The sequence below is a fragment of the Canis lupus genome, chromosome 37 (genome assembly GCF_011100685.1).
Source record: "Canis lupus familiaris isolate Mischka breed German Shepherd chromosome 37, alternate assembly UU_Cfam_GSD_1.0, whole genome shotgun sequence".
Lineage (NCBI taxonomy): Eukaryota > Metazoa > Chordata > Mammalia > Carnivora > Canidae > Canis > Canis lupus.
This window is the reverse complement of record NC_049258.1, coordinates 10,374,327-10,400,543: the sequence shown is the minus strand read 5'-3', so window position 1 is coordinate 10,400,543 and position 26,217 is coordinate 10,374,327. Positions and strand designations below refer to the sequence as shown.

General features: G+C 37.2%; 2 protein-coding genes across 4 annotated transcripts in view; one reads left to right on the top strand and one right to left on the bottom strand.

The window, feature by feature from the left end:
* STRADB (STE20 related adaptor beta) overlaps positions 1–21,097 on the bottom strand; it is a 36,003-nt gene extending 14,906 nt beyond the window's left edge. Inside the window, exons 1-3 of one of the 2 annotated variants that reach the window (XM_038585370.1) lie at positions 20,910–21,097; positions 17,629–17,723; positions 12,441–12,521 (exon numbers count right to left, since the gene is read on the bottom strand). In XM_038585370.1, the coding sequence (XP_038441298.1) occupies positions 12,441–12,521; positions 17,629–17,640 (93 nt within the window). In that variant the 5' untranslated portion in view covers positions 17,641–17,723; positions 20,910–21,097. Of the gene's footprint in view, positions 1–12,440; positions 12,522–17,628; positions 17,724–20,418; positions 20,479–20,909 lie in introns of those variants that run through there. The other variant, XM_038585371.1, reaches the window with a different exon arrangement.
* A 151-nt stretch (positions 21,098–21,248) lies between these two features.
* TRAK2 (trafficking kinesin protein 2) overlaps positions 21,249–26,217 on the top strand; it is a 63,431-nt gene continuing 58,462 nt past the window's right edge. For both annotated transcript variants that reach the window (XM_038585355.1, XM_038585356.1), the window contains exon 1: positions 21,249–21,517. The gene's annotated coding sequence lies outside the window, so the exon portion shown is untranslated. The remainder of the gene's footprint in view (positions 21,518–26,217) is intronic.

The window sequence follows — 26,217 nt, the reverse complement described above, 5'->3', positions numbered from 1 at the left end:
TGTCTCTCATGAATAAGTAAATAAAATCTTTAAAAAAACAGAAACAAAATACAATAATTAAGAAAAAAATCTTAAAAACAACAAGACCAGAAAAGTTACAAAAGAAAACCCATAAAGCTAACAGGAGATTTTTCAACAGAAACTTTGCAAGCCAGAATGGAGTGGCAGGATACAGTCAAAGTGCTTAATGGGAAAAATTTGCAGCCAAGATATTCTATCCAACAAGGCTATCATTCAGAATAGAAGGAAAGATAAAGAGTTTCCCAGACAAAAACTAGAGGAGTTTGAGATCATTAAACCAGCCCTGTAAGAAATATTAAAGGGGACTCTGAGAGAAAGAGGAGACCAACAATGGTAGTATAAAGATAGGAAATATAAAAGCAGTAAAAATGAACATTTCTGTAAAAATTCAGTCAAGGAACCCACAAAAAAAGATAAAAAATAACATATGAAAAATGTGGGGAGGAGACAAAAATGGATTCAAACTTAAATGACCATCAACTTAATATAGACTGCTATATGCCAAAAAGGTTATAAATAAACCTAATGATAATAATGTATCAATCAAAACTACTAATAAGTATGCAAAGCATAAAGAGAAAGAAATCCAAATATACATAAACTCAACAAATACAAAAGAGAAGACAAGAAAGGGTCAAAGAAAAGCTCCAGAAATATACAGAAAACAAGTAATAAAATGCCAATAAATTAATATCTATCGATAATTATTTTGAATATAAATGGACTAAACACTCCAATCAAAAAACACAGAGTGTCAGAATGAATAAAAATATAGGATCCATCTCTATGCTGCCTACAAAAGACTTATCTTAAACCTAAAGTCACCTACAGAATGAAAGTGATGGGATGGAGAAACAATCATACAAATGAATGTCAAAAAAAACCCCTGCAAGTAGCAATACTTAGGCACACTAGACTTTAAAATTAAAGACTATACGAAGAGATAAAGAAGAACACTACATAAGAATAAAGGGGGACACCCCAACGAGAAGATATAGCAATTATAAATATTTATGCAAACAAGGGAGCACCCAAATACATAAAATAGTTAATAATGCATAAAATGACAATAATACAATTACAGTAGAGAATTTTAACATCCCACTTAAATCAATGGACAGATCATCTAGATAGAAAAGTAACAAGAAACAGTGGCTTTAAGTGATACACTGGATCAGATGGACTGAACAGATATATTCAGAACATTCTATCGTAAATAGCAGAATACGCATTCTTTTCAAGTGCAGGTGAAACATTCTCCAAAAGAGATTATATATTAGGCCACAAAATAGGCTTCTAAAATATAAGATCAAAGTCACACCATGCACCTTTTCGAATCACAACACTGTGAACCAAAAGTCAAACACAAAAAAGCATCTGGAAAGAACACAAATACATGGAGATTAATTAACATGTTACTAAATAATGACTGGATAAACAAAGAAATCAAAGAGGAAATAGAAAAATACATGGAGACTAACAAAAATGAAAACATAGAGGTCCAAAATCTTGTGGATGCAGCTACAGCAGTCTAAGGGAAGTTTATAGCAATACAGGCCTACCTTAAGAAGCAAGAAAAGTCTCAAAGAATCTAACCTTACACTTAAAGGAGCAAGGAAAAGAAGAACAAACAAAACCCCAATCCAACAGGAAGAAGGAAAAATAAAGATTAGAGCAGAAATAATGATATAGAAACTAAAAAAGTAATAGATCAGATCAACAAAACCAGGAGGTGATTCTTTTAAAAGTCAACAAAATTGAAACCTCTAGCCAGATGTATAAGAACAAGAAAGAATCAAAAAAATCACAAATGAGACAGGAGAATGACAACCAACACCACAGAATACAATTAAAAGAAGATATGAAAACTACATGCCAAAAAACTAAACAACTTATAAGAAATGGATAAATTTCTAGAAACATATAACCTACCAAAACAGAACCAGGAAGAAATAGAAAATTTGAACAAACCAATTACTAGCAAAGAAATTGAATCAGTTATCAAAAAACTCTCAACAAACAAAAGTCTAGGGCCAGATGGCTTCACAGATGATTTTCTGAAAAGATTTTATTTATTTGAGAGAGAGAGAGAGAGAGAAAGAGAGAAAGAGAGAGAGAGAGAGTGCATTAGCAGTGGGAGAGGAAGAGGGAGAAGCAGACTCCTTACTGAGCAGGGAGCCCAATGTGGGACTAGATCCCAGGACCCCAGGATATGACCTGAGCCAAAGGGAGATGCTTAACGAAGCCACCCAGGTGCCCACACAGACGAATTTACTAAACATTTAAAGAAGAGTTAATAACTATTCTTCTCAAACTATTCCCCCCCCCGCCAAAAAAAAATAATAATAAAGAGCAAGGAAAGCTTCCAAGTTTATTCTCTGAGGCCAGCATTATTCTGATATCAAAACCAGCTAAAGACACCACAAAAAAATTACAGGCCAATATATCTAGTGAACATAGATGTAAAAATCCTCAACAAATATTAACAACAGAATCCAACAATACATTAAAAAAGTCATTTACCACGACCAAAGTGGAATTTATTCCTGGGATGCAAGAGTGGTTCAATATTCACAAAGAAATCAATGTGATGCAGCCCATTAAAAAAAGAAAGGATAAGAACCATATGATCATTTCAATAGATACAGAAAATCATTTAACAAAGTACAACATCCATTCATGATAAAAAAAAAATCTCAAGAAATGGGTTTTGAGTAAACATAATTCAACATAATAAAGGCTATAATAAAGGCCCATAGCTAATATATTATCCTCAATGGGGAAAAAACTGAGAGATTTTCCTTTGTGATCAGGAACAAAACAGAGATGTCAACTCTCAGCACTTTTATTCATCACAGTATTGAAAGTCCTAGCCACAACAATCAGACAAGTGGAAAAAAAAAAAAAAGGCATCCAAATCGGTAAGAAAAAAGTAAAACTTTCACTATTTGCAGATAACATGATACTATATATAGGAAGCCCAAAAGGCTCCAACAAAAAACTGATAGAACTGATAAATGAAACCATTAAAATTGCAGGATACAAAATAACAAACAGAAATCTGTTCCATTTCTATATACTAATAATGAAGCAGTGGAAAGAGAAGTCAAGGAGTCAATCCCATTCACAATTGCACCAAAAATATTAAGATAGCTAACAAAAGAAGTGAAAGACCTATACTCTGAAAACTATAAAACATTAATGAAAGAAGCTGAAAATAACAGAAAGAAATAGAAAGACATTCCATGTTCATGGATTGGAAGAAAAAATATTTTTAAAATGTCCATACTGTACAAAGTAATCTATACATTTAATGCAGTCCCTATCAAAATATCAACAGCATTTTTCACAAAACTAGAACAATCCTCAAATTTGTATGGAACCATAAAAGAACCCAAATAACCAAAGTAATCTTGAAAAAGAAAAGCAAAGAGGCATCATAATTAAAAAAAAAAAAAAAAGAGGCATCATAATTCCAGACATCAAGCTGTATTACAAAGCTATAATAACCAAGACAGTATAATAATGGCAAACAAATAGGCACATAGATCAATAGAACAGAAAACCCAGAAATGAACCCACAAATATATATCAATTAATTTTTGACAAAATAGGAAAGAATATCCAATGAGAAAAATACTACCTCTTCAACAAATGGTGCTGGAAGAACTAGACAGTAACATACAAATGAATGAAACAGGATGACTTTCTTATCCATATACAAAAATAAATTCAAAATGGATGAAAGGCCTGAAACCATAAAAAGCCTAGAAAAGAAGAAGTAACTTTTTTAATATTGGCTGTAGCAACTTCTTTCTAGATATGTCTTTTGAGCAAGGGAAACAAAAGCAAAAATAATTGGGACTACATCAAAATAAAAAGGTTCTGTACAGTGAAGGAAACAAAATTAAAAGGCAATCTAAAGGAATGGGAGAAGATATTTGCAAATCATATATCTGATAAAGGGTTAGTATCCAAAATATATAAAATAACTTACACAACCCAACAACCAAAAAACAATCTAATTTAAAAAGACATTTTTCTAAAGAAGACATGCACCTGCCAGAACACCATGGGTGGTTAATTGCCTTGAGTTGGAAAACGGTTTGCATTTATAACTGTAAATTTATTCATCCTTTTAATTTAGGTAAGGTTTTTGTACACAATACTCAATTCTTTAAGAGATGACAACAAATTTTGGTTTTTCTACTGTCACGTGAGATTAGGTCCCAGCAATGCATCATTGTGTGAGGAAAATAAAGTGCTGCAGTAAAAAAAAAAAAAAAAACAAAAAAAAAAAACCACTCTTGCACTGGTGGGAATGCAAACTGGTGCAGCCTCTCTGGAAAACATTATGGAGGTTCCTCTTAAAAACAGAACTACCCTATGACCCAGCAATTGTAGTACTAGGTATTTACCCAAAGGATACAAAAATACTAATTCAAAGGGATACATGCACCCTAATGTTTATAGCAGCATTACCTTTAATAGCCATGCTTGTTTTCTTATGGAAACAATCCAAGTGTCCAATGACTGATGAATAAAGAAGATGCGATATATATATATATACACACACAATGGAATGTTAGCCATAAAAAAAGAATGAAATCTTGACATTTGCAATGATATGGATGAAGCTAGAGAGCATTATGCTAAGTGAAATAAGTCAGAGAAAGACAAATATATTTCATTCATGTGTGGAATTTAAGAAACAAAACAATCAAGCAAAGGGGAAAAAAAGGAGAAAGAGAGGCAAATCAAGAAACAGACTCTTAACTACAGAGAACTGATGGTTACCAGAAGGGGGGTGGATTGGAGGATGGCTTTAATAGGTGATGAGGATTAAGGAGTGTACTGGTTGTGATGAGCACTGGGTGATGTTTGGAGTTGCCAATCACTATATTGTCACCTGAAACTAATATTACACTGTATATTAACTAACTTGAACTTAAAAACAAAACAAAAAAACCAGAATGACTGAATGGATAAAAAAACGACTCATCTATGCTTCCTACAAGAGACTCGTATTAGAACTAGAGACACATGCATATTGAAAGTGAAAGGATGGGAAAATATTATGCAAATAGAAGTGAAAAGAAACCTGGCATAGCCATACTTATGTTAAGCAAAATAGACTTTAAAACAAAAAGTGTAACAAGAGACAAAGAAGGACACTACATAATAATAAAGGGAACAATCCAAAGTGAAGATATACAATTGTAAATGTTTATGTACTCAAAAATGGACCATCCAAATACATAAGGCAACTATTAACAGACACAAAGGAAAAATCAATAGTAATACAATAATAGCAGAGATCTTTAACACCCCACTTTGTTCAATACATAGATCATCCAAACAGAAAATCAACATGGAAAGAGTGACTTTGTTTTTATTTCTCTTCTTTTTATTTTTTAATTTTCTTATTTTTTTAAGAGAAGGAGAAAGAATGGGGGAGAGGCAGACACAGAATTTTAAGCAGGCTCTGCATCCAGCATGGAGCCCGACATGGGGCTTGATCTCTGGGCTCTGAGATCATGACCTGAGCCAAAATCAAGAGTCAGATGCTTAACTGAGCTACCCAGGTACCTCAAGAGTAACTGTGAATGACACATTGACCAAATGTTTCTAACAGATATATTCAGAACATTCCATCCTAACACAGCGGAATACACATTCTTTTCAAGTGCACATGGTACATTCTCCAGAACAGATCACATGTTAGACCATAAAACATGCCTCAACAAGTTAAAAAAGACTGAAATCATATCATGTATCTTTCTGACCAAAATGCTGTGCAACCAGAATTCAACCACACGTAAAAATCTGGAAAAAACAAATACATGGAAGTTAATTAACATGCTACTAAGCAATGAATGAGTCAACAAAGAAATCAAAGAGGAAATGAAAATATATGTGGAAACAAATGAAAATACAATAGTCCAAAATCTTTGGGATACAGCAAAAGCTACTCTAAGAGGGAAGACTATAGCAATACAGGTCCACATCAAGCAGCAAGAAAAATCTCCAATAAACAATCTAACCTTATTCCTAAAGGTGCTAGAAAAAGAAGAACAAACAAAACCCAAAGTCAGTAGAAGGAAGAAAATAATAAATATTAGAGGAGAAATAAATTAAGTAGAAACTAAAGAAAGAATAGAACAGATCAATGAAACCAGGAACTGGTTCTTTGAAAAGATAAAAAAAAAATTGATAAACCTTTAGCCAGACTCAAAAGAAAAAGAAGAGAAATACCAACCCAAACCACAGAAACACAAATTATAAGAGGATATTATAAAAATTATATGCCAACAAACTGAAAGCCTATAAGAAATGGATAAATTCCTAGAATCAAATAAACTACTAAAACTGAATCAGGGAGAAATGGAAAATTTGAACAAACCAATTACCAACAATGATATTGAATCACCAATCAAACTGAATCAGTAATCGACAAAAAGCCAGGACCAGAGGGCTTCACAGGTGAATTCTACCAAATATTTAAAGAAGAGTTAATACTTATTCTCTCAAACTATTTCAAAAAAAGAAGAGCAAGGAAAGCTTCCAAATTCATTATATGAGGCCAGAATTACCCTGATACCAAAACCAGCTAACGGCACCACAGAAGTAACAGAACTATAGGCCAAGACCTCTGATGAACCTAAGTGCGCAAAAAAAAAAAAAAAAAAAAAAAAAAAAAAAAAATTAAGCAGGTGGAATCCAACAATACTTAAAAAAATTATTCACTACGATCAAGTGGAATTTATTCCTGGGATACAAGGTGGTTCAATATTCACAAATCAATTAATGTGATACACTGCATCAATAAGAGCAAGGATAAAAAAACTATATGATCACTTTAACAGATACAGAAAAGCATTTGACAAGTAAAACATCCATTCATGATAAAACCCTTAACAAAGGAAGTTTAGAGAAACATACCTCCACATAATAAAAGCCATATATTAAAAATCCACACCTAACATCATACTTACTGGTGACAAACTGGGAGCTTTCCCCATAAGATCAGGAGCAAGAAAAAGGAGGTTCACTTCCACCATTTTTATTCAACACAGTACTAGAAGTCCTAGCCACAGCAATCAGACGACAAAAAAGAAATAAAAGGTATCCAAATTTGTAAGAAAAAAGATAAATTTTTTACTATTTGCAGATGACATGATACTACATACAGAAAATCCTAAAGACTGACCAAAAACTACTAGAACTGATAAAGGAATTCAATAAACTCACAAAATCGACATATAGAAATCTGTTGCATTTCATACACTAATAATAACATAGCAGAAACAGATTTAAAAAAACACCATTTACAATTTCACCAAAAAGAACAAATACCTAGTAATAAACTTAAAGAGGTAAAAGACCTGTATTCTGAAAACTATAAGACACTGATAAGAAAAACTGAAGATGACACAAACGAGTGGAAACATAGTCCATGCTCATGCACTGGAATAATCAATATTGTTAAAATGTTCATACTACCAAAAGCAATCTACAGATTTAAAGTAATTCCTATCAAATTTCTAACAGCATTTTTCATAGAACTAGAATGAATATCCTAAAATCTGTATGGAAACACAAAAGACCTCAAATAGTCAAAGCAATCTTGAAAAAGAAAAACAAAACTGGAAGTATCACAATCTCAGATATCAAGATACACCACAAAGCTGTTGTATTCAAAACAGGACGGTATTAGTATAAAAATAGATATATATGTCAATGGAACAGAAAAGAGAGCCCAGAAATAAACTCATGATTATGTGGTCAATTAATCTATGAGAAAGGAGGCAAGAATATGCAATGGGAAAAAATCTCTTCAACAGTGTTGGGAAATTGGACAGTTACATGCAAAAGAATGAAACTGGACCACTTTCTTATACCATACACAAAACAAACTCAAAATGGAGTAAGGACCTAAATGTGAGACTTGAAGCCAAAAAAATTCTAGAAGAGAGCACAGGTAGTAATTTCTCTGACATTAGCCATAGCATCATTTTTCTAGATAGATCTCCTCAGGCAAGGGAAACAAAAGCAAAAATAAACTATTGAGACTACATCAAAATAAAGAGCTTCTGCACGGCAAAGGTAATAATAAAACAAAAAAGCAACCTACTGAATGGGAAAATATATTTGCAAAAGATAGATCTACTAATACCCAAAAATATAAAGAATTTATACAACTCAACACCCAAAAAATAATCCAATCAAAAAATGGGCAGAAGACATGAACAGACATTTCTCCCAAGAAACATAAGATAGCCAACGGAGACATGAAAAGACGCTCAATATCACTAATCCTCAGGAACTGCAAATCAAAACCAAAATGAAATATCATCTGTCAAAAAAGCTAAAATCAAGAACACAAGAAATGACAAGTGTTGGCAAGGTTGTGGAAAAAAAGGAACCCTCTTGCACTCTTGGTAGGAATGCAAACTGGTATAGCCACTGTGGAGAACAGTATGGAGGTTCCTCAAAAAGTTAACAAAGAACTACGATATGATCTAGTAATTCCATCCTGGGTATTTACCCAAAGAATATGAAAACACTAATTTAAAAAGATATACACACCTCTACAATAGTCAAAATATGGAAGCAACCCAAGTGTCCATTGATAGATAAATGGATAAAGAATATGTGGTATATATACACAATAGAATATTATTCAGCTATAAGAAATAATGTAATCTTGCTATTTGCAACACTGATGGATCTAGAGGGAATATAAGTGAAATAAGTCAGGGAAGGACAAATACAGTATCTCACTCATATGTGAAATATAAGAAAACAAATGAACAAAGAAAAAAAGATATTTGACAAGGGTGTCAAAACCATTCAATAAAACAAGAACAGTATATTCAGCAAATGGTGCTAGGAAAAGTGTATATCCACATACAAAAGAATGAAGTTGGATGCCTATCTAACACCATATACAAAAATTACCTCAAAATGGATCAAGGACCAAAATTTAATACCTTAAACAATAAAATTCGTAGAAGAAAACATAGGGCAAAAGCTTTATGACATCAGATTTATTTATTTTTAAAGATTTTATTTATTTATTCATGAGAGACACACATAGAGAGAGAGAGAGGCAGAGACACAGGCAGAGGGAGAAGCAGGCTCCATGCAGGGAGCCTGATGTGGGACTCGATCCTGGCTCTCCGGGATCACGCCCTGGGCTGAAGGTGGCGCTAAGCCGCTGAGCCACCGGGGCTGCCCCTTTATGACATCAGATTTAGAGATGATTTCTTGTAAATGACAGCAAAAGTATAATGAACAAAAGAAAAATAGACAAAATGACTTCATGTAAATTTTTAAATTTTGGGCATCAAAGAAATACTAACAACAAAGTTAAAAGGCAACCCATAGAATGTGAGATATTTACATTTGTAAATATCTGGTAAGGTGTTAATATCCAGAATATAAATAGAACTTCTAAAACTCAACAACAAAATAAGAAAACTCCATTGAAAAAAGGGCAAGGGACTTGCACCGACCTTTCTCCACACACAGAAGACATACAAGTGGCCAATAAGCACATGACAAGATATTCAACATCGCTAGTTATTAGAGAAATGTAAAGCAAAACTACAATAAGAGAAAAAAATACCCAAAAAACAAAAACAAAAAACCTACAATGAGATACCACCTCGCACCTGTTAGGTTGACTACTATCAAAAAACTGAAAATAAAGAAGTGTTGGGTAGGATGTAGAGAAACTGGAATTCTTGTACACTATTGGTAGGAATACAAAATGTAGAAAACAGTATGGTAGTTCCCCCCAAATTAAAATAGCATTACCATATGATGCAGTAATTCTGCTTCTGGGTAAACCCAAAGAACTGAAATCAGATATTTGCACACCCATGTTCATAGATAGCATAATTATTCACAATAACCACAAAGTTAAATCAATCCAAGTGTCCATCAACAGATGAATGGATAAGCAAAATGTGGTATGTACACATAATGGAAAGCTTTCAGCCTTAAAAAATAAGGAAATTCTGCAATATGTGGAAACACAAATGAACCCTGAGGACACTAAATGAAATTTAATTCAATCACAAAAAGACAAATGCAGTAGGATTCCACTAATACCAGGTAAAAAATCACAGAAAGTAGAATGGTGGTTGACAGAGACTTGGGAGGGAGAGAGAGAATGGGGAGTTATTGTTTAATGGATACACAGTTTCAGTTTTACATGATGAAAAGAGTTATAGAGGTTGGTGGTGACAGCTGCACAACACTATGAATGTATTTGATTGTACACTTTAAAAATGGCTAAGATGGTAAATTTTGTAATGTATTTTAATAGCAGCCCACGCCCAAAGACCCAGAAACACACATACACACACACACACACACACACACACACACAGGCAGCCGCAACTATGGAAGTTTCCTGAAGTTTAAGAAAGACCTCTCTCTTGGCAACAGTAAGGGCAACAATAGCAGACTGCCTCAATCTGAAGAGTAATTCTTGAATGAAAACTTGGATTGGATAATATATTTTATTACACAAAAGGACAGAAGACTGAAAGACTTAAGAACATTAGTGAGTAAAAAGTGAAATGAGAAAAATGAAGACAACTGAAAATAGGATCAAGATAAACTTACAAATAGGAATAACTGGCATGACTTTATTTTATAGGAAAACAAGGCATTTGCAAGGCAGATTCCATTTTGTACTAAGAATTGCAGAATAAAGTAAGAATTTAGAAAGGGAGGACCCCAGAGAAATATTTATTCCCAAGCATGTTTTTAAAATTATTATTTAGGGAGCCCTGGGTGGCGCAGCGGTTTGGCGCCTGCCTTTGGCCCAGGGCGCAATCCTGGAGATCTGGGATCGAATCCCACGTCGGGCTCCCTGCATGGAGCCTGCTTCTCCCTCTGCCTGTGTCGCTGCCCCTCTCTCTCTCTCTCTCTCTCTCTGTGACTATCATGAATAAATAAATAAAATCTTTAAAAAAAATTATTATTTAATATATACCAGGCATCGCCCAGGGGAAATACAGATGAAAAAAGCAGGATGCCTATTTTATGAGAATCATGTTCTAGTTAGACACGTATATCAATTATTGTGAGACAATATAATAAATATCATTTTCTGGGAATGTCTAAGATTTGTAGGAGCATAATGGAATAAAATGTACAAGAGGAAACAATTCAGAGATGTGATATTTGAGCTAACTCTTCATGAATGAGGAGGAATTCTGGAGACAGAAAAAGAAGAGTATTTCATTTTATTTTATTTTTTTAGATTTTTAAAAAAATTTATTCATAGAGACACACACACAGAGAGAGAGAGAGAGAGAGAGAGAGAAGCAGGCAGAGACACAGGCAGAGGGAGAAGCAGGCTCCATGCAGGGAGCCCGACGTGGGATTTGATCCTGGGTCCCCAAGATCACACCCCGGGCTGCAGGCGGTGCTAAACTGCTGTGCCACTGGGGCTGTCCAAGAAGAGTATTTTAATCAGAAAAAAAAAGAGTATGTGCTAAGGCTTAGTAGCAAGAAATGAAACTAAAAAATTAGACATATTCCAAACCATTAAGAGTCCTTATACTAAGAAGTTTAGGCTTTATCCCACAGGCTGCAGGAAACCAATGAACGTTTTAAAGCAGGAAAGTGACACAAACAGGCCCATACTGGTAACAGTCTTGAATACTGATCTGAGTGTGAGAGGAGGTTTATCTAGGAAAGTAGAGGTAATGTGTCTACTTGTAATTATCCAGGTAAGAGATGATGAGATTTGGGAAGTAGTAGTGATAAGGTGAAGCAGGTTAGGGACTCAAGGGCATTTCAGAGACAGACACAAAACACTTGGTGTATAACTAGATGTTGGGGTGGGGGGTAGAGACAAGTAACAGGATAACTTCTAAGTTTCTAGTTAGGGTGACTTAGTAGATGGGTTTTCATTAGCCAAAGAAAGAAATACAATGATCAGAGAAGTTTGATGGATTAAGGATTTACTCAAACTGCATAGAGATGCCTTTGAAAAGTTTAATTGCAGGCATTTTATAGATACATCTAGTGCCCAGGAAGGAGTGTGGGACTATAGGTAAAAATTTGAGAATCAACAGTCCTGCTTGATGCCAGAGTCCTCTCATGACCTGAAGCTACAGGACAGTCTGAAATCTGACCAACTGGAGCCTAGGAATAGGTGCTGCTGAGGGGGAGCCTGTTTAGGCAGAAGAGGTCAACCGTAAACTTCTGAAGAGTAATAGAACTAGAGGAAGAAGAAACAGTAAAAGATACTGTAAAAAAAAGAAAGAGAGATATGAAGAACTAGGAATTACATTCTGTACTATGATACAGGGAAGAACTAGGAATTACATTCTGTACTATGATACTACAGAAAGCAAAGGAAGAATATTAATTGTACTTAACCACTGTCTTACCAAGTATTGATGGATATTGGTTTCAGACTGTTTTTCAGGTCTGAGTGATTCAACTTGTGTTCGTGAAGTGCAGAAACAATCCTGGAAATTCAGAAACGCATGAAATAAGTGAAAAATAAGACTGGAAATCATAATACCAATTCATTTTCACTGCTGGTATTAAGTTTTAATCCTTTCATCATCTTTCAGTTTTGTTTTGAATATTTAGCTAAAGATTATTCTGCTGTACTCATTGTAATCAATTTAATTTTAGTCCTCAAATCCTTTGTTTCTTAAATGTAGGAACTGTGTTTATCCACATTAAACTACACAATGAGTATATATGGAACCAATTTTGTTTCTTAAGGTGGTAAACATCTTACTTCAACTGAATGCAAATTAAAAATAGATTTAGTTCCATTATCACAATTCACATTTTCCTGCATTTTAACCTATGGTCCTATTATCACATATTGTCAATAAAGAAATGTCACGCTTCCTTGTGACTTATCACATGGGGTAAAGCTGACCTTATTCTACTTAGGAAGAAAAGGTATGTCAAAAGCATAAACAAATTGTGTAAAAGAGACTTTTGTAATAAATTATTTTGAAGCATCTCATGAACACTTAAAGTATTAATATCAAATGAGTCTTCAAGATAAGCTCATTCATGTCTACTTAACACTCTATAGTCACTTAAAAGTAATCACACTTCCTTTCATTTAAAATAATGCCAGAATCTCACTAACTTGTCATTTTTTCAGCCTAAATTACTATTTTAAGATGAATTCCTGTAGTTTGTATGCCTTATCGATCTTACCACAATACTTTGATTTAAATCTCCACTGTCTTATGAAAAACTTGTCCCTGAAGAACAGAAGCTGACAATGTCAGGATAGCTATAGAATAATTTCCTTTGCAAAGTTTCTACTGGTTTGTCTAGAGTGAATAAAATGGGCAATTAAAGTTTTTGAAGATACTTATTACTCTTCCTCATATTGAAAACAACCACGAGTCACTTACATCTTGTATTTGGTATTTACATATATTTTGTAACATTTACTCAGAATCTTTCACAATAATCATTAATATCACTGTACAGAAGAGAATTAACACATCAGGCCTAAAATTGCTATCCTTAGAAAAGGCTTGCTTAGGGCAGCCGGGGTAGCTCAGCAGTTTAGTGCCTGCCTTCAGCCCAGGGCGTGATCCTGGAGACCCTGGATCCAGTCCCACGTCAGGCTCCCTGCAGGGAGCCTGCTTCTCCCTCTGCCTGTGTCTCTGCCTCTCTCTCTCTTTCATGAATAAATAAATAAAATTAAAAAAAAAAAAAGAAAGAAAGAAAGAAAGAAAAGGCTTGCTTGAAAAGTTGGCCCTTGGCTAGCATCTGGGAACTTGGATTTTGGGAAGGGAAATCATCATTCACTAATAAGAACAGATCATGGGCTTAAACCATATAAACAATATACCTTATGCTGAATACTTGCTTTTTTTTTACTTGCTTTTTTTCTGGAAGTCTGAAATTTTGTTACCTGCTAGCAGAAGGTACCTACATGATCAGTCCCCTGCCAAAAAGTCTGAGAAATGAGTCTCTAATGAGTTTCCTTGGTAGCTAACATTTTACACATGTTGTCACTATTCTGCGAGAATTAAGTACATTCTATGTGACTCCACGGGAGAAGGACTCTTGAAAAGTTTGAGCCTGGTTTCCTTGAACTTTACTCCATGTACCTCCTTCCTCCACTGATTTTGCTTTGTGTTCTTTGTCTGTGACAAAACTTAATTATGACTATAAGACTAAGTTTTACAAGTCCTCCTAGCAAATCACCAAACGTGGAGGTGGTCTTAGGCAGACCTCTAATATAGTTACCAAAATATATTCAAGCCTATAAAAATTTTTCTAAAAAATGTCCATCACTTAAATTAAAAAATTAATTTGAGACATATTAGGCATATTGTTAGAGGCACCAGGGTGGTGCAGTCATTGAGTGTTGGACTCAGGTTTTGGCTCAGGTTATGGTCTCAGCATTGTGGGACTGAGCCCTGCGACAGGTTCCATGCTCAGTGAGGAATCTGCTTAGGACTCTCTCCCTTTCCGTCTGCCTCTGCCTCTGCCCCTACCCCCTGTGCACTCAATCTCTCTCTCTAAAATAAATCAATAGGGGGTCCCTGGGTGGCTCAGTGGTTTAGTGCCTAAAACCACTAAACCTCTGGCCCAGGACGCAATCCTGGAGTCCTGGGATTGAGTCCTGCATCGGGCTCCCGGCATGGAGCCTGCTTCTCCCTCTGCCTGTGTCTCTGCCTCTCTCTCCCTCTATGTCTATCATGAATAAATAAATCAATAAATCTTTAAAAAATAAATAAATAAAATAAATCAATAAATCTTTAAAATTAAAAGACACATTGGGCACACTTTAAAAAACTTAGATTGACCCTAATTCATTCTCAAGAGTAGTGATCCATGTTTTTGGTTTATAGAAATAGGAAAACATTTTATAAAATAATATGGTGGACCTTCATATTGCATTACCTTTATACAGAATTTTCACAGTGCAAGAAAGTGATCACTAATGTGAAGACAGCTAAAACCAACCAATACTATAAGGCAAAATGTTTTTGCTGACTTCTAAAAAATGTTAGCATGTTCATTAGCTGTTCAAGTTATAAAAGTCATAAAACACTCATAGCTTATTCTTCCAAACATTTTTTATATCCACAATGAATCAATGAGATGCTGATGAATAGCCCATGAAATATATATACATTAAGGTCTTTTAGACAGCACACATAGTATTAAAACCATCCAGAAGCTGCCTTAAAATATTTTTAATGTAATTTTTAAATCTACTACCATAATAGCCAAATGTAAAGCAGTTATATCTACTAGGGCATCTAAAGGAAAATATTTGACTGATGTTGCTCCTTTGAAAACACTATTTCTTAGCTCTCCAACAGAGGAAAAAACTTGAATGAGGAAGAATCCTTCATAAGTATAAACATCAATTTTATCTCAGTTGTACAAAAATCTCATGTAGGAAAATATTCAAAGAATTCTAAATATTTCATCATTACAGGAAGTATTAAATGTAAAATTATTAACAAACTGAACAAATTTAAATCATACATTAATTTCTATTATTTTTCACAAAACCCATAATTATAGAATAATTGAATAAATAAGATACTCTTTTTCCAAAATTTAGAAGCCCTGAGAATCCACACAGTCCTCTAAATCTCTGGATCTTCTTCTATCAAATGCCCTTTTACAACTCACGCAATTTATAAACTGATATAAAATGGTGAATCTTAAGTAATCCTTTAGAGCAGGGGTCCACAAACCAGTCTGACCCACCACCTGTTTCAGTAAAGAAGGTTTTACTTGAACACATTCATTTTTTTCATTTAAATATTGTCTATGACTGTTTTCACAGCACAAGAACAGAAGAGTAATTTGTTACAAAGACCATATACCACACAAATACTATCTGGTCCTTTACAGAAAATATTGGTTTACCCCAGCACCAGAAAATCAGGTAGGTATTTCACATCAATGTGCTTTATTGATAGATAAAGCTGTCCTTTTTTTTTTTTTTTAAGATTTTATTTTTATGTAATGTCTACCCCCAACACAGGGCTTGAACTTACACCCCAACATCGAGAGTCATATGCTCTACTGACTGAGCCAGCCAGGAGCTCCTAAAGCTCCCCTTTTAAGTAGAGAATCTTTACTTTAAAAATAAAGTAAGTGCATTCTGTATATTTCATATAACAAATTATACAATAAATCCAACAAATCCATTCTGTATTTCCTCACTTCATAGTTCTCTCAGACTTGGTAAATGATGGAGTGGATTGGCAGATATGAATTTGAGCCCTGGCAATCTTGGGCCAAACTCAAAACAAGATTAAACCACCTGCCCTACCAATCACTCATAATTTTGAAGACTGAAAGAGATATATAAAAGTATTTATAAACTGCAAATCATCATACAAATGTACCCATCACTTTTTAAAAGATCACTACTTTAATCAAGTCAGATATTGTATTATGTTCTATAGAAGAAGATATGATGAAAGACCTGAAACTACTTAATTTAAGTAATATTTTCGGTAGGTTGAATATTTTTTACCATATGATTCTTGGTTCTCAATCTAGATGCCATGGATCTAGTATAAACAAAAAACAAGCTGTAATCTATATATCATACTATACATTGATCCAACTGTATTCTATCTTGTTGTTAAGAGGCTGATTTTTAGTATTATTCTGTTTGCCTTTGGTCTAGTGGAAATTTGTAAAAGGGATTTTTGAAAGATTTAAGGATAAGATAGCTAACTAGATGGGAGAGGCATATCTAAGTACAGTAAAGGTATGGAAAAAAGTGGGATGGGACAAAGGAAATGAACGATGAATATATCAGAAAAGTATAGGAGAAGCTCTTTTTTAAAGCAACAAAAACTCAATGAGAATTTAACTCATTTCTTAAGACCAAAAGCCATTCAGGTCAAAATAACATCTCAGCATAACAGTATCTCATCAGAATTTGCCTTCAATTATGGCTCTGCACTAACATCTAACTACTCTGATAGTACCAAATTAGATCTATGCTTTTTTTTTTTTTTTTTTTTTAAGATTTCTTTATGGGATGCCTGGATGGCTCAGTGGCTGAGCACCTGCCTTCGGCCAAGGGAGTGATCCTGGAATCCCAGGATCCAGTCCCACACTGGGCTCCCCGCATGGAGTCTACTTCACTCTCTGCCTATGTCTCTTATGAATAAATAAATAGAATCTTTAAAAAAAGAGATTTATGTTATTTCATCTTATTTTTTAAAGATTTATTTATTTGAAAGAGAGGGAGAGGAGAAAGAATGTATGAGCAGTGCTGAAGAGCAAAGGGAGAAGAAGTAGACTCCCTGCTGAGCAGGAAGCCCTACTTGGGGCTCAATTCCAAGACCCTGAAAGCAAGACCTAATGGCAAACACTTAACTGAGCCATCCAAGCATCTCTTATTTATTGTCTTGGCCTGGGTGTGGGGGTGGAGCTTGCAGGGAGAGAGAATCCCAAGCCTATGTCTTACAGAGCAGGGAGCCTGACCTAAGGATCTCACAACCCTGAGATCATGACCAGAGCAGAAACCAAGAGTCAGAGGCATAAGGGACTGCGGGACCCACATGTCCTGAAATTAAATCTGTGTTAACACAAACTTACCAAGAGAGACATTGAATCTTTTTAGTTCACAGAAGATGTCAAAAACCCATCTACTCCAAAAGATTTTTGCTTTATCTTCAAGATGAAGAAATATTCTGTTATAAAAAACAAAAGCAAAATTTAGATTTACATAAAAGCTCCTGGAAGAACTAGTTGCTATAAACCCATATGATATTTAGGCAGCTATTCTTTGATACAACAACTGGAGACATTTCTGAAAAGTGTCTTTAAAGAGTGTTTCTTTTTATGTAACACTATTTGATCTGCCATCACAACAGAAAGGCAGAGTGAAGTTGAAGGGAGATTCTGAGTATTTCCAAAGACCAATATACCTGCATCTCTCCTTCCCTATTTTTTCTGTACTACTTTTTTTAAAGAAACTTAAGGGCAGCCCCAGTGGTGCAGCAGTTTAGTGCTGCCTGCAGCCCGGGGTGTGATCCTGGAGACCCAGGATCGAGTCCCACATCGGGCTTCCTGCATGGAGCCTGCTTCTCCCTCTGCCTGTGTCTCTGCCTCTCTCTTCGCTCTCTCTGAATGAATAAATAAATAAATCTTAAAAAAAAAAAAAAGAAACTTAAGCAAATGTGAAAGCAATATAGAAAATCAATGTTGGACCCATTAGAATTTCCAATGATTCTAGTTATAAGTAAACGTTGAAGGTTCCAAAGCTTCCTGATTGGATTAATTGCCAATTAAGTCATTTGGGGTCCATGATTAGCAAATTTGGGAAACAATCTGCATTAGCAACACACTAGGAATTAACATTTACTCGTTGTCACATGTTTTTAAAAGAGAAATTTCAGTCTTAACATAAAATAATATTTCTGAAGACTGAATATTTTTAACACAATTCTTAGTTCTCTGTTCTTCCTAGAATTTGACATATATGAAAGATATGAAATTATACAAGTAATTCCTGTCCACTATCACTAGTAGAGTATTAACCTCAATAGTTTATGAAGACTGCAACAGATTCAGAAGTTTAAAATAGCAACTTCTTTAGAGTTAAAGAACTACAAGGGCACCACCAAAACTTTCCAGATTTTTCCTAACAGAAAGGGTGGCAATGTTCTGAACTTCCTAGTGCTGGGTGTTTCCTTATAACTAAGGAATATCTCTTTCTTGTTAATTGTGGTTTATTATTTCATTTTAATGAAATCCCCAAGTTTAATCAAGGTCCCTGCAAATATCTAACTAAGCGAAAAGAAAAGGAAGATTTTGTAAACAATACATATTATACAGCAGTATCCAATTTTACTGTTAAGGAAAGATATGAATTTATTCAGAATATTCACTACAAACCAAAAGTAGAGAAGAGGGGGAGGAAAAACCTCAAAGGGTATGATTATTTAGTCACTTGCTATTCATTATCATCAACTTAAGGCAGTGGTATTTGCTGTAATACAAAAGGGGGAAAGCAATACCTGCCCTGCCCACCTTCTGGGGTGATTGAATCAGAGATACTTCATCTGAAAGGGCTCATAACTACCAAATACTGCGCCAATCAATATAAGAGCTCGAGAGGATACTCTGAGAGGTACACTCACATATTACTGGTGGCAGCCGAAAAATGTAAGGCTCACTTGGAAAGCAAGTTGGCAATGTTTCAATAACATGAAAATACTCATACCTTTTGACCCAGTAAAATTCTCACTTCTAGCAATCAACTCTAAGGAAATGTCCAAATAAATGAAGAAACCATACACAGGTAGAAAGTCATGACACCATTAATCCGAAACAGCCAAGTATTCATTCTCTAAGTGCTTAATGAATGGTGACCATGGTCAGGCACTGGGGACACTCACTGGTGATCAGGGCAGACAAGGCCCTGACCACTTGCAGTTCACATTCTCACAGGAAGATTAGGGATGTCGTGATTAATTCAATTTTCTGGTTAACAGGATTTTGTTTCTTGCTTCTTCCACTTCCTATCAGTAAGTTCTTAAACAAGAACAAAAAAACTTTAATTCTGTTACATTATCTATTATTTCAGAAATACTCCGAAGAAACTGACACGATTTTATGAATTGTGAGTACAAAGGAGTAGTTCCACTGAGGTGGTTTAATCCCACAGATTTCTGCTTTAGATATGCCAGATGCTTAAGAGATCATTTTACCAGACATTTTGAGGTCAAGGCAGCAGCTGCACCTGGTAAAGGGTACAGTTTGGGGGCGGGGGGGGGGGGGGGCGAGTAGATTTTCTCCTGCACGCTCTTTCACTAGATGTGAATATAAATCCTTTTTAAAGAAATCATACTTGAGGCCTGTATTTCTAAATATATTACATCAGTGTGGTCCTTTGCATTTGTATCTAACAAGCTAATTAGGGTATAAAGCTTTATAAATAATTTAAATTTGCTCCATTATAGAATAGTTCATCCAAAGACTTTAATATCAAAGGTTAACAATTTCTGTGAAAATCACAGGGCGCATTTATTTACAGAACTCGGGTTTTGAGTTAATTTAGGCATCCAGCAGAGGCTATTGTTATAGGAAACGCAAAAACAACAACAACCCCGATCTCTGCTAAGCCTTAAAATTACTGTAATTTTCAAAGGGACCTTGAGAACCCATAAAATCTCAAAAATTGCAGCGACGCACAACTCGCTATAAGATTCCCCAAACTTAGCAACATGACTCATGCTTTCAAAACAAAATCTTTCCTGAGCGCCTACTGTGCGCCACCCGGACCTGCGCTCGGCAGCCGCCGGGTCACAAAATCCTGACCAAGTTTTCAGGAAAAGGGTGTTTGGCACCACAAAGCCACGAGGGGAAAAACACGACGCTCACTTTAAATACCGGGAACAAAATGAAGCTTGAGCATTTAATTTTGTGAAGAGGCTCCTTCCTCGTCCTGCTTCGAGGAGGCGAACTCGCAGGAGGCGGCACAGAGCCGCGGCCACAGGGTGTCTCCCGCCGGGACGCTCCGCCAGGCTCGAGCTAGCGGCCCGAGGTGCCGGGTGAGGAGGCGGTGAGGAGGGGGCGGGGAGGGGGGGCGGCACCGGGGCCGCGGGCGCCCCGCGCACCTGGCAAGCGCCGCCCACCGCGAGCGCAGGTGCCGCCGCCGCCGCCCGACGGCCCGGGGCTCAGGGGCCGCTCGCCCCGCCAGCCGGACTCCAGACGCCGCCCCGCCCGCCCGCCCGCGGCCAGGGCGTGGGTTCGAGGCGGGGCGGCAAGTTCCAGCCTCGGGCTTCGCGAGGTGCGCGCGGACCGAGCCGCGCTCCCTCAGGCTCCCGACCCGGCCCGACGCCACCCCCCTCCGCCCGGCCTCCCCTCTTTACCCTGGCGGCGACCACGACCGGCGACTCTCCTCAGGAGCCCAACGGAGCGGGGCCCCACGGCCCCGGGAGCCCGGCCCACCGAGGGGGCCCTGCGAGCGCGCGGGCCGCGGGGCGCAGCAAGGCAGCGCGACCCGGCCTCGGGCTGCGGGCCTGGAGCTCTGCCCCCGCCGCGGGCAGCCCGCCCGGACTGGACTCGCCCCAGGGTCGCGGCCCCGCCTCCCGCCGCGGGGCCCGGCGGCCTCGGGGGCGGGGCCTCGTCGCTGAGGGGGCGGGACAGGCGCGCGGCGACTCCGGAGGCGGAGGGGGCGGGCGCTCGGGAAGACCACACTTCCCGGCAGGTAGTGCGCCGACGCCGCGGAGGCTGCCGGGAGAGCGGGTCTCCTCCGCTCTCCTCCGATGTGTGGGGCTGCGGAGGCGCCGGCCCCGCTGCCAAAGCAGAGTCGCCGAGTGATGATGCTGTGAAGTCGCCCTCGGTCCCTGCCACGCCCGGGCGGTTGTGGCAGCGGCAGCCGCTTCGGCTGCAGCTCTCGGGCTGCCGCCGCTTTAGACCCTATTCCCTGAGGGAGCGCGGGCGGAGGACGGAGGACGGAGGACGTCGGGCCATTCCCGTGAGTAACCTTCCCGCGCGTGACTCCAACTTGCCCTTGCCAACTTCCCCGGAAAGCAGGGGAGCCTCCCCGCCCGGAGCTCCTCCCGGTGCCCGGAGGTCACGCGCGGACATCGGAGCCGGGGGCTGGGGATCGCAGGCCTGGGTCTTCGCCGGGCTCCGCCCCGCGAAGGCTTGGTTGGGAAGTGGTTGGTTCCCCAAGTGTGGGTGCGAAGTGATGGGCGCTGGGCTCTGGTCTCCGGGTTCATCCCAGCTGCGCCTGTGAGGATCTCATCCTCTGCCGGAGAGCATCCCCTGGAACCTCCTCCCTGAGTGATGCGCAGCTTTAGTGCCTAAGCCCCGGTCACCATCTGTGATGTGAGCAAACAGAGAGGATATTGCAGAGAGCTCTTTCTATGCTCAGTTGGGTTTTTCTTGCGATTGATTTTGAGCCAGACACCACATATCCTTCAAAAGAAACGGTTCACTTTAGTGTCAGGCGTGAATAATAGATGTTGGCAGATGTCCTCTTTAGTACCAGCGTAAAGATGATCTCCCAAACATTTAAAAGAGTTCTGGGTCTAGTAATAATGGTGAACTCAGTTCATTGCCCACCAACCTTATATTAAAACCTGCATTTTCTGAGCCAGAAAAAAAAAAAAAAAAACAGAGCAGTAACTTTTCACTGGAAATTCATCAAGCTAGAATAGACCATAGGAATAAAATGACATGGACTCTTCTAGTTTTTTAAAAAATTATCTTTCAGCAAAAATTTGTCATGACCTTCACCTCTTTGCTGTAGAATTGAAAGTCTGAGTTACAGTGATCTCCAAATAGCATGTTAATAGCGTTGACGTGACACTTAAGGAATTGTGAAGGGCGTTTGGTGGTGGGAAAGGGCAGGGATGAAGACACTTTATCATCTCAGCAGTTTTTACAGCTTTCTATTTTTAAAGTTAATGTTCAACAATGTCTCAGACATTCAGCAATCACATGTACGAAAGAGAGTGGTTTGTTATTTTACAGATTTTTATTCATACGTTGAAGAAATCATAAGAAAGTACAGTATATGAGTACAAATATTAAAAGTACAAGTATTTGAGTACAGTTGACCCGTGGACAACACCGGGCTGACGAGCACCAACCCCCTGTAGAGTCAAAAATCCATATATAATTTTTGACTCCCTAGAAACTTAACCACTAATAGCCTTTTTGATCAGAAACCTTATTCATAGCATAAACAGTTGTTTAACATATTTTGTGTTATATGTATTACAATTCTGTATTCTTAGAGTAAACTAGAAAAAAGAAAATACATTTACTGTACTGTATCAGAAAACTCAGTGTCTAAGTGCACCCTTGCAGTTCAAACCCAAGTTCAAGTCAGCTGTACTTTCAGTCAGCTGGGCACACCAGTCATGAGCTCTGTGTACATTTGCTCACTTAATCGCTGCAATAACAGAGTGGGTATAATTCATTCTGACAGGTGTCCTTATAAAAAGAACTTTAGAAACAAAAAGAGACACCAAGGATGTGTGCACAGAGAAAAAAAATTATGTGAGAACACACTGAGAGGTTGGATATCTGCAAGCCTCAGAGAGAAACCAAGCTTGCCAATACTTTGATATTCAACTTCTAGCTTCCAGAACTGTGAGGAAATAAACTTGTCTCATTTAACCTACTCTGGTATTTTCTTTTTCTTTTCTTTTTTTTTTTTTTTTTTTTTTTTTACTCTGGTATTTTCTATGGCAGTCCTAACAAACTAATTCAGGGATGTTCTAGCAAAAGGAATGACATACAAAAAGCCGTTAAGGGTGCCAGGTGATTAAGTTTCATGGTAAGAAGTGTTGAGAGTTGAAGTTGGAGATTAGGCTGGGGCCATATTAGGACAATTTTGTATGAAATGCCAAGGAGCTGAACTTTATCATAAAAGGGATAGAATGGAGATGGTTTGTAGCAGAGGAAAAACATTGGATATGCATTTTAGAAAGACTACTCTGACCTTTGTGGAGTATGGATTAAAGGAGATAAGACTGGAAGCATGATCAAAATTAGGTGGAAGCTGAACTAAATATTGTCTCAGAGTATTGAAATGACAAACTAAAACATCTATTGTTAACATAAGGGAGATTTTAAAGGGCACAGCTAACCCTTAGGGCAAACATGGGAGCATTTAGGAAGAATTTGTATGCACCTCTTTGTACCTAGAAACTGGCTTTACTTTTGACATTTTGCTTTCCATAGATAAAGCTTTACTCAACTATCCCAGAATATTCAGTATTTTCCCACTAATAGGCACTTTTGTGGTGCTTACAGTGTTCTAAATCAAGTCTTCTGACAACCTCATGGACTATGTACTATTACTATCTCCATTTTATACTTAAAGATATCAAAGCACAGGGCAGCCCAGGTGGCTCAGTGGTTTAACCCCGTCTTCAGCCCAGGGCCTGATCCTGGAGACCCAGGATCGAGTCCCATGTCGGGCTCCCTGTGTGGAGCCTGCTTCTCCCTCTGCCTGTGTCTCTGCCTCTCTCTCTCTCTCTCTCATGAATAAATAAATAAAAATTAAAAAAGAAAAGATATCAAAACACAGAGGTTAAGTAACTTGCCCATGGTCAATAGCAAATGGCAGTGTTAGATTCAAATTCAAGTAGTCTGTCTTCAGACTATGCTCCTAGCCATTATACTGTATGTTACCATGTATTATTTATCAAGATCTTCAACTACCTAAGAAAGGAAGAGGGAATAATACAAAAATAAATTATGTATGTTGTAGGGAGTATATAGTTTTATTAGAGGAGATAAGGAATAATTATATGATTAAAAATGTTTAGAAGAAAGTGGAGAGTATTGGAAAGTAATCTTACTTCAAGTTGAGGCTTTTGGGAAATCTGGCATTGGGAAAAAAATGGCATTTGAACTAAGATACGAAGAATGGCTAGACTTTGAATATGTTAGAAGGAGGGAGAGATATTAAAGGTAGAAGAAATCACAAGAACAAAGTTATATGATTGGGAATTTCCTAGTATGTCTAGGTAGCTAGTAAATGCAATCCTTTGTTTTGACTGGGCTGTATTATGTGGTTGGAGAATCCAGTTTGGACTTCATGGCGTCACCAAATGTCTGGGACTTATTAGGGAGTGAGGAGCAATGAAAATTGTGAGGTCTGAAGTCAAATGATTGAAGTATATGCCAGATGTAATTATCTTTTAGGAGAGGTTAAAGCTTATCTAGTCCCAACTCATAAGTTAACGAGTTAACACTGTCTTACAGATCCCTCTTACTGTTTCAACTCATTTATGCCTTTATTACAATAATCCAGGCACAATGCAGTAAAAATTTTAAATTATTACTGTCTCTAATCTTTCCATTCTTGAAATTTATCTTGTATTCTGACTCTAGATTTATTTCTGAAATAACATTTTTTAAAAAGATTTATTTTTAAGTAATCTCTACGCCTAATATGGGGCTCAAACTACAACCCTGAGATCACAAGTTGCATGCTCTACCAAGGGTTAGCCAAGCCCCTCAGATGTCACTTTCCATTTAGAAACTTGTTGCCTTGTGCAATCACGTTCAGACTTCTGAATCTGAACTTGTGAAATTCAAAGCTCCAAGTACTTTCCCCTAATCATTCCCACTTAAATTGTTCTGTACACTGCTGCCAAACTGGGTCTGCCTGCTGTTTGCTCTGGGGCTTTTTTTTTTCTTTGTCCTTTACCTACTGGATACTCCCCTTCTCACTATCTGGATCTTTCCATCCTTGAGGAACCCACTTAACATCATACTCCAATGTGAAACCAGATCACTAAAAAAAAAAAAAAAAAAAGAAAAGAAACCAGATCACTTTAGCTAGAAAGCAGTTTTCCCTTCACCTGACTGTATTTAGAACAATTCTGTTCTAATACTCATTAAATACTTATTATCTAGTGGTGTTATCTTCTTCTCTTAGATATCTTAGACCATTAGATCTTAGATTTAATCTAGAGCATGGAACTCAGAAGTTTCCCTAGTAGATCTTAGATTTCTTAAATTTTTAACCTCCCTTAGGGCAGAGGCTACTTTAAAAAAAAAAAAAATCTCTTTTCAGTCTTTCAGCTTAATTCAGGAGACATTTATTGAAAACTATCCAATAGGTGGCTAATTGACCAGTTGTTAGCATAGGTCATTTTATTGAGATTTCTTATGTAACTGGCTTCTTATTATGTAATGTTCCTAGCTTTACTAGTGGCTCACATAACCTTGGGGATATCCTGTTTAACCACCCTGTATTATGATTTATTTGTGCTAGAAAATGAGCATACAAAGTCTACTCGAGGTATAGAGGTGTAACTAATTCATGTTGTAAAGATCATTGGGGTCTTTGAAGTTTATCCATATATCTCTGTCAGTATTTGCCAAATTTCAAGTTCTTTCTCTTTAGAAAGCTTTCTGATAATAAAGAAGGAATAGCTCAAATAAAACAGAGTGTAATTTAAAAGTATTATGCTATTTTGTGTAACAATAAAGTTGACAGATGTGTTCATGGTGAAAGAATTCACCTACCAGTTCAGTTAATAGTTCATTTAACAACAAATATGTATTAAGTTGCTTAAGTTCCTGTCATATTCTCATTCTGATTGGAAAGGAAAAAGAAAAGGAGAAGGTAGCACTTCCCTCTTCCTTCCTGGAAGTAAGTTGTAATACGTGTTGTGAAGAAAACAACTTAGATGCTGAGTTAGA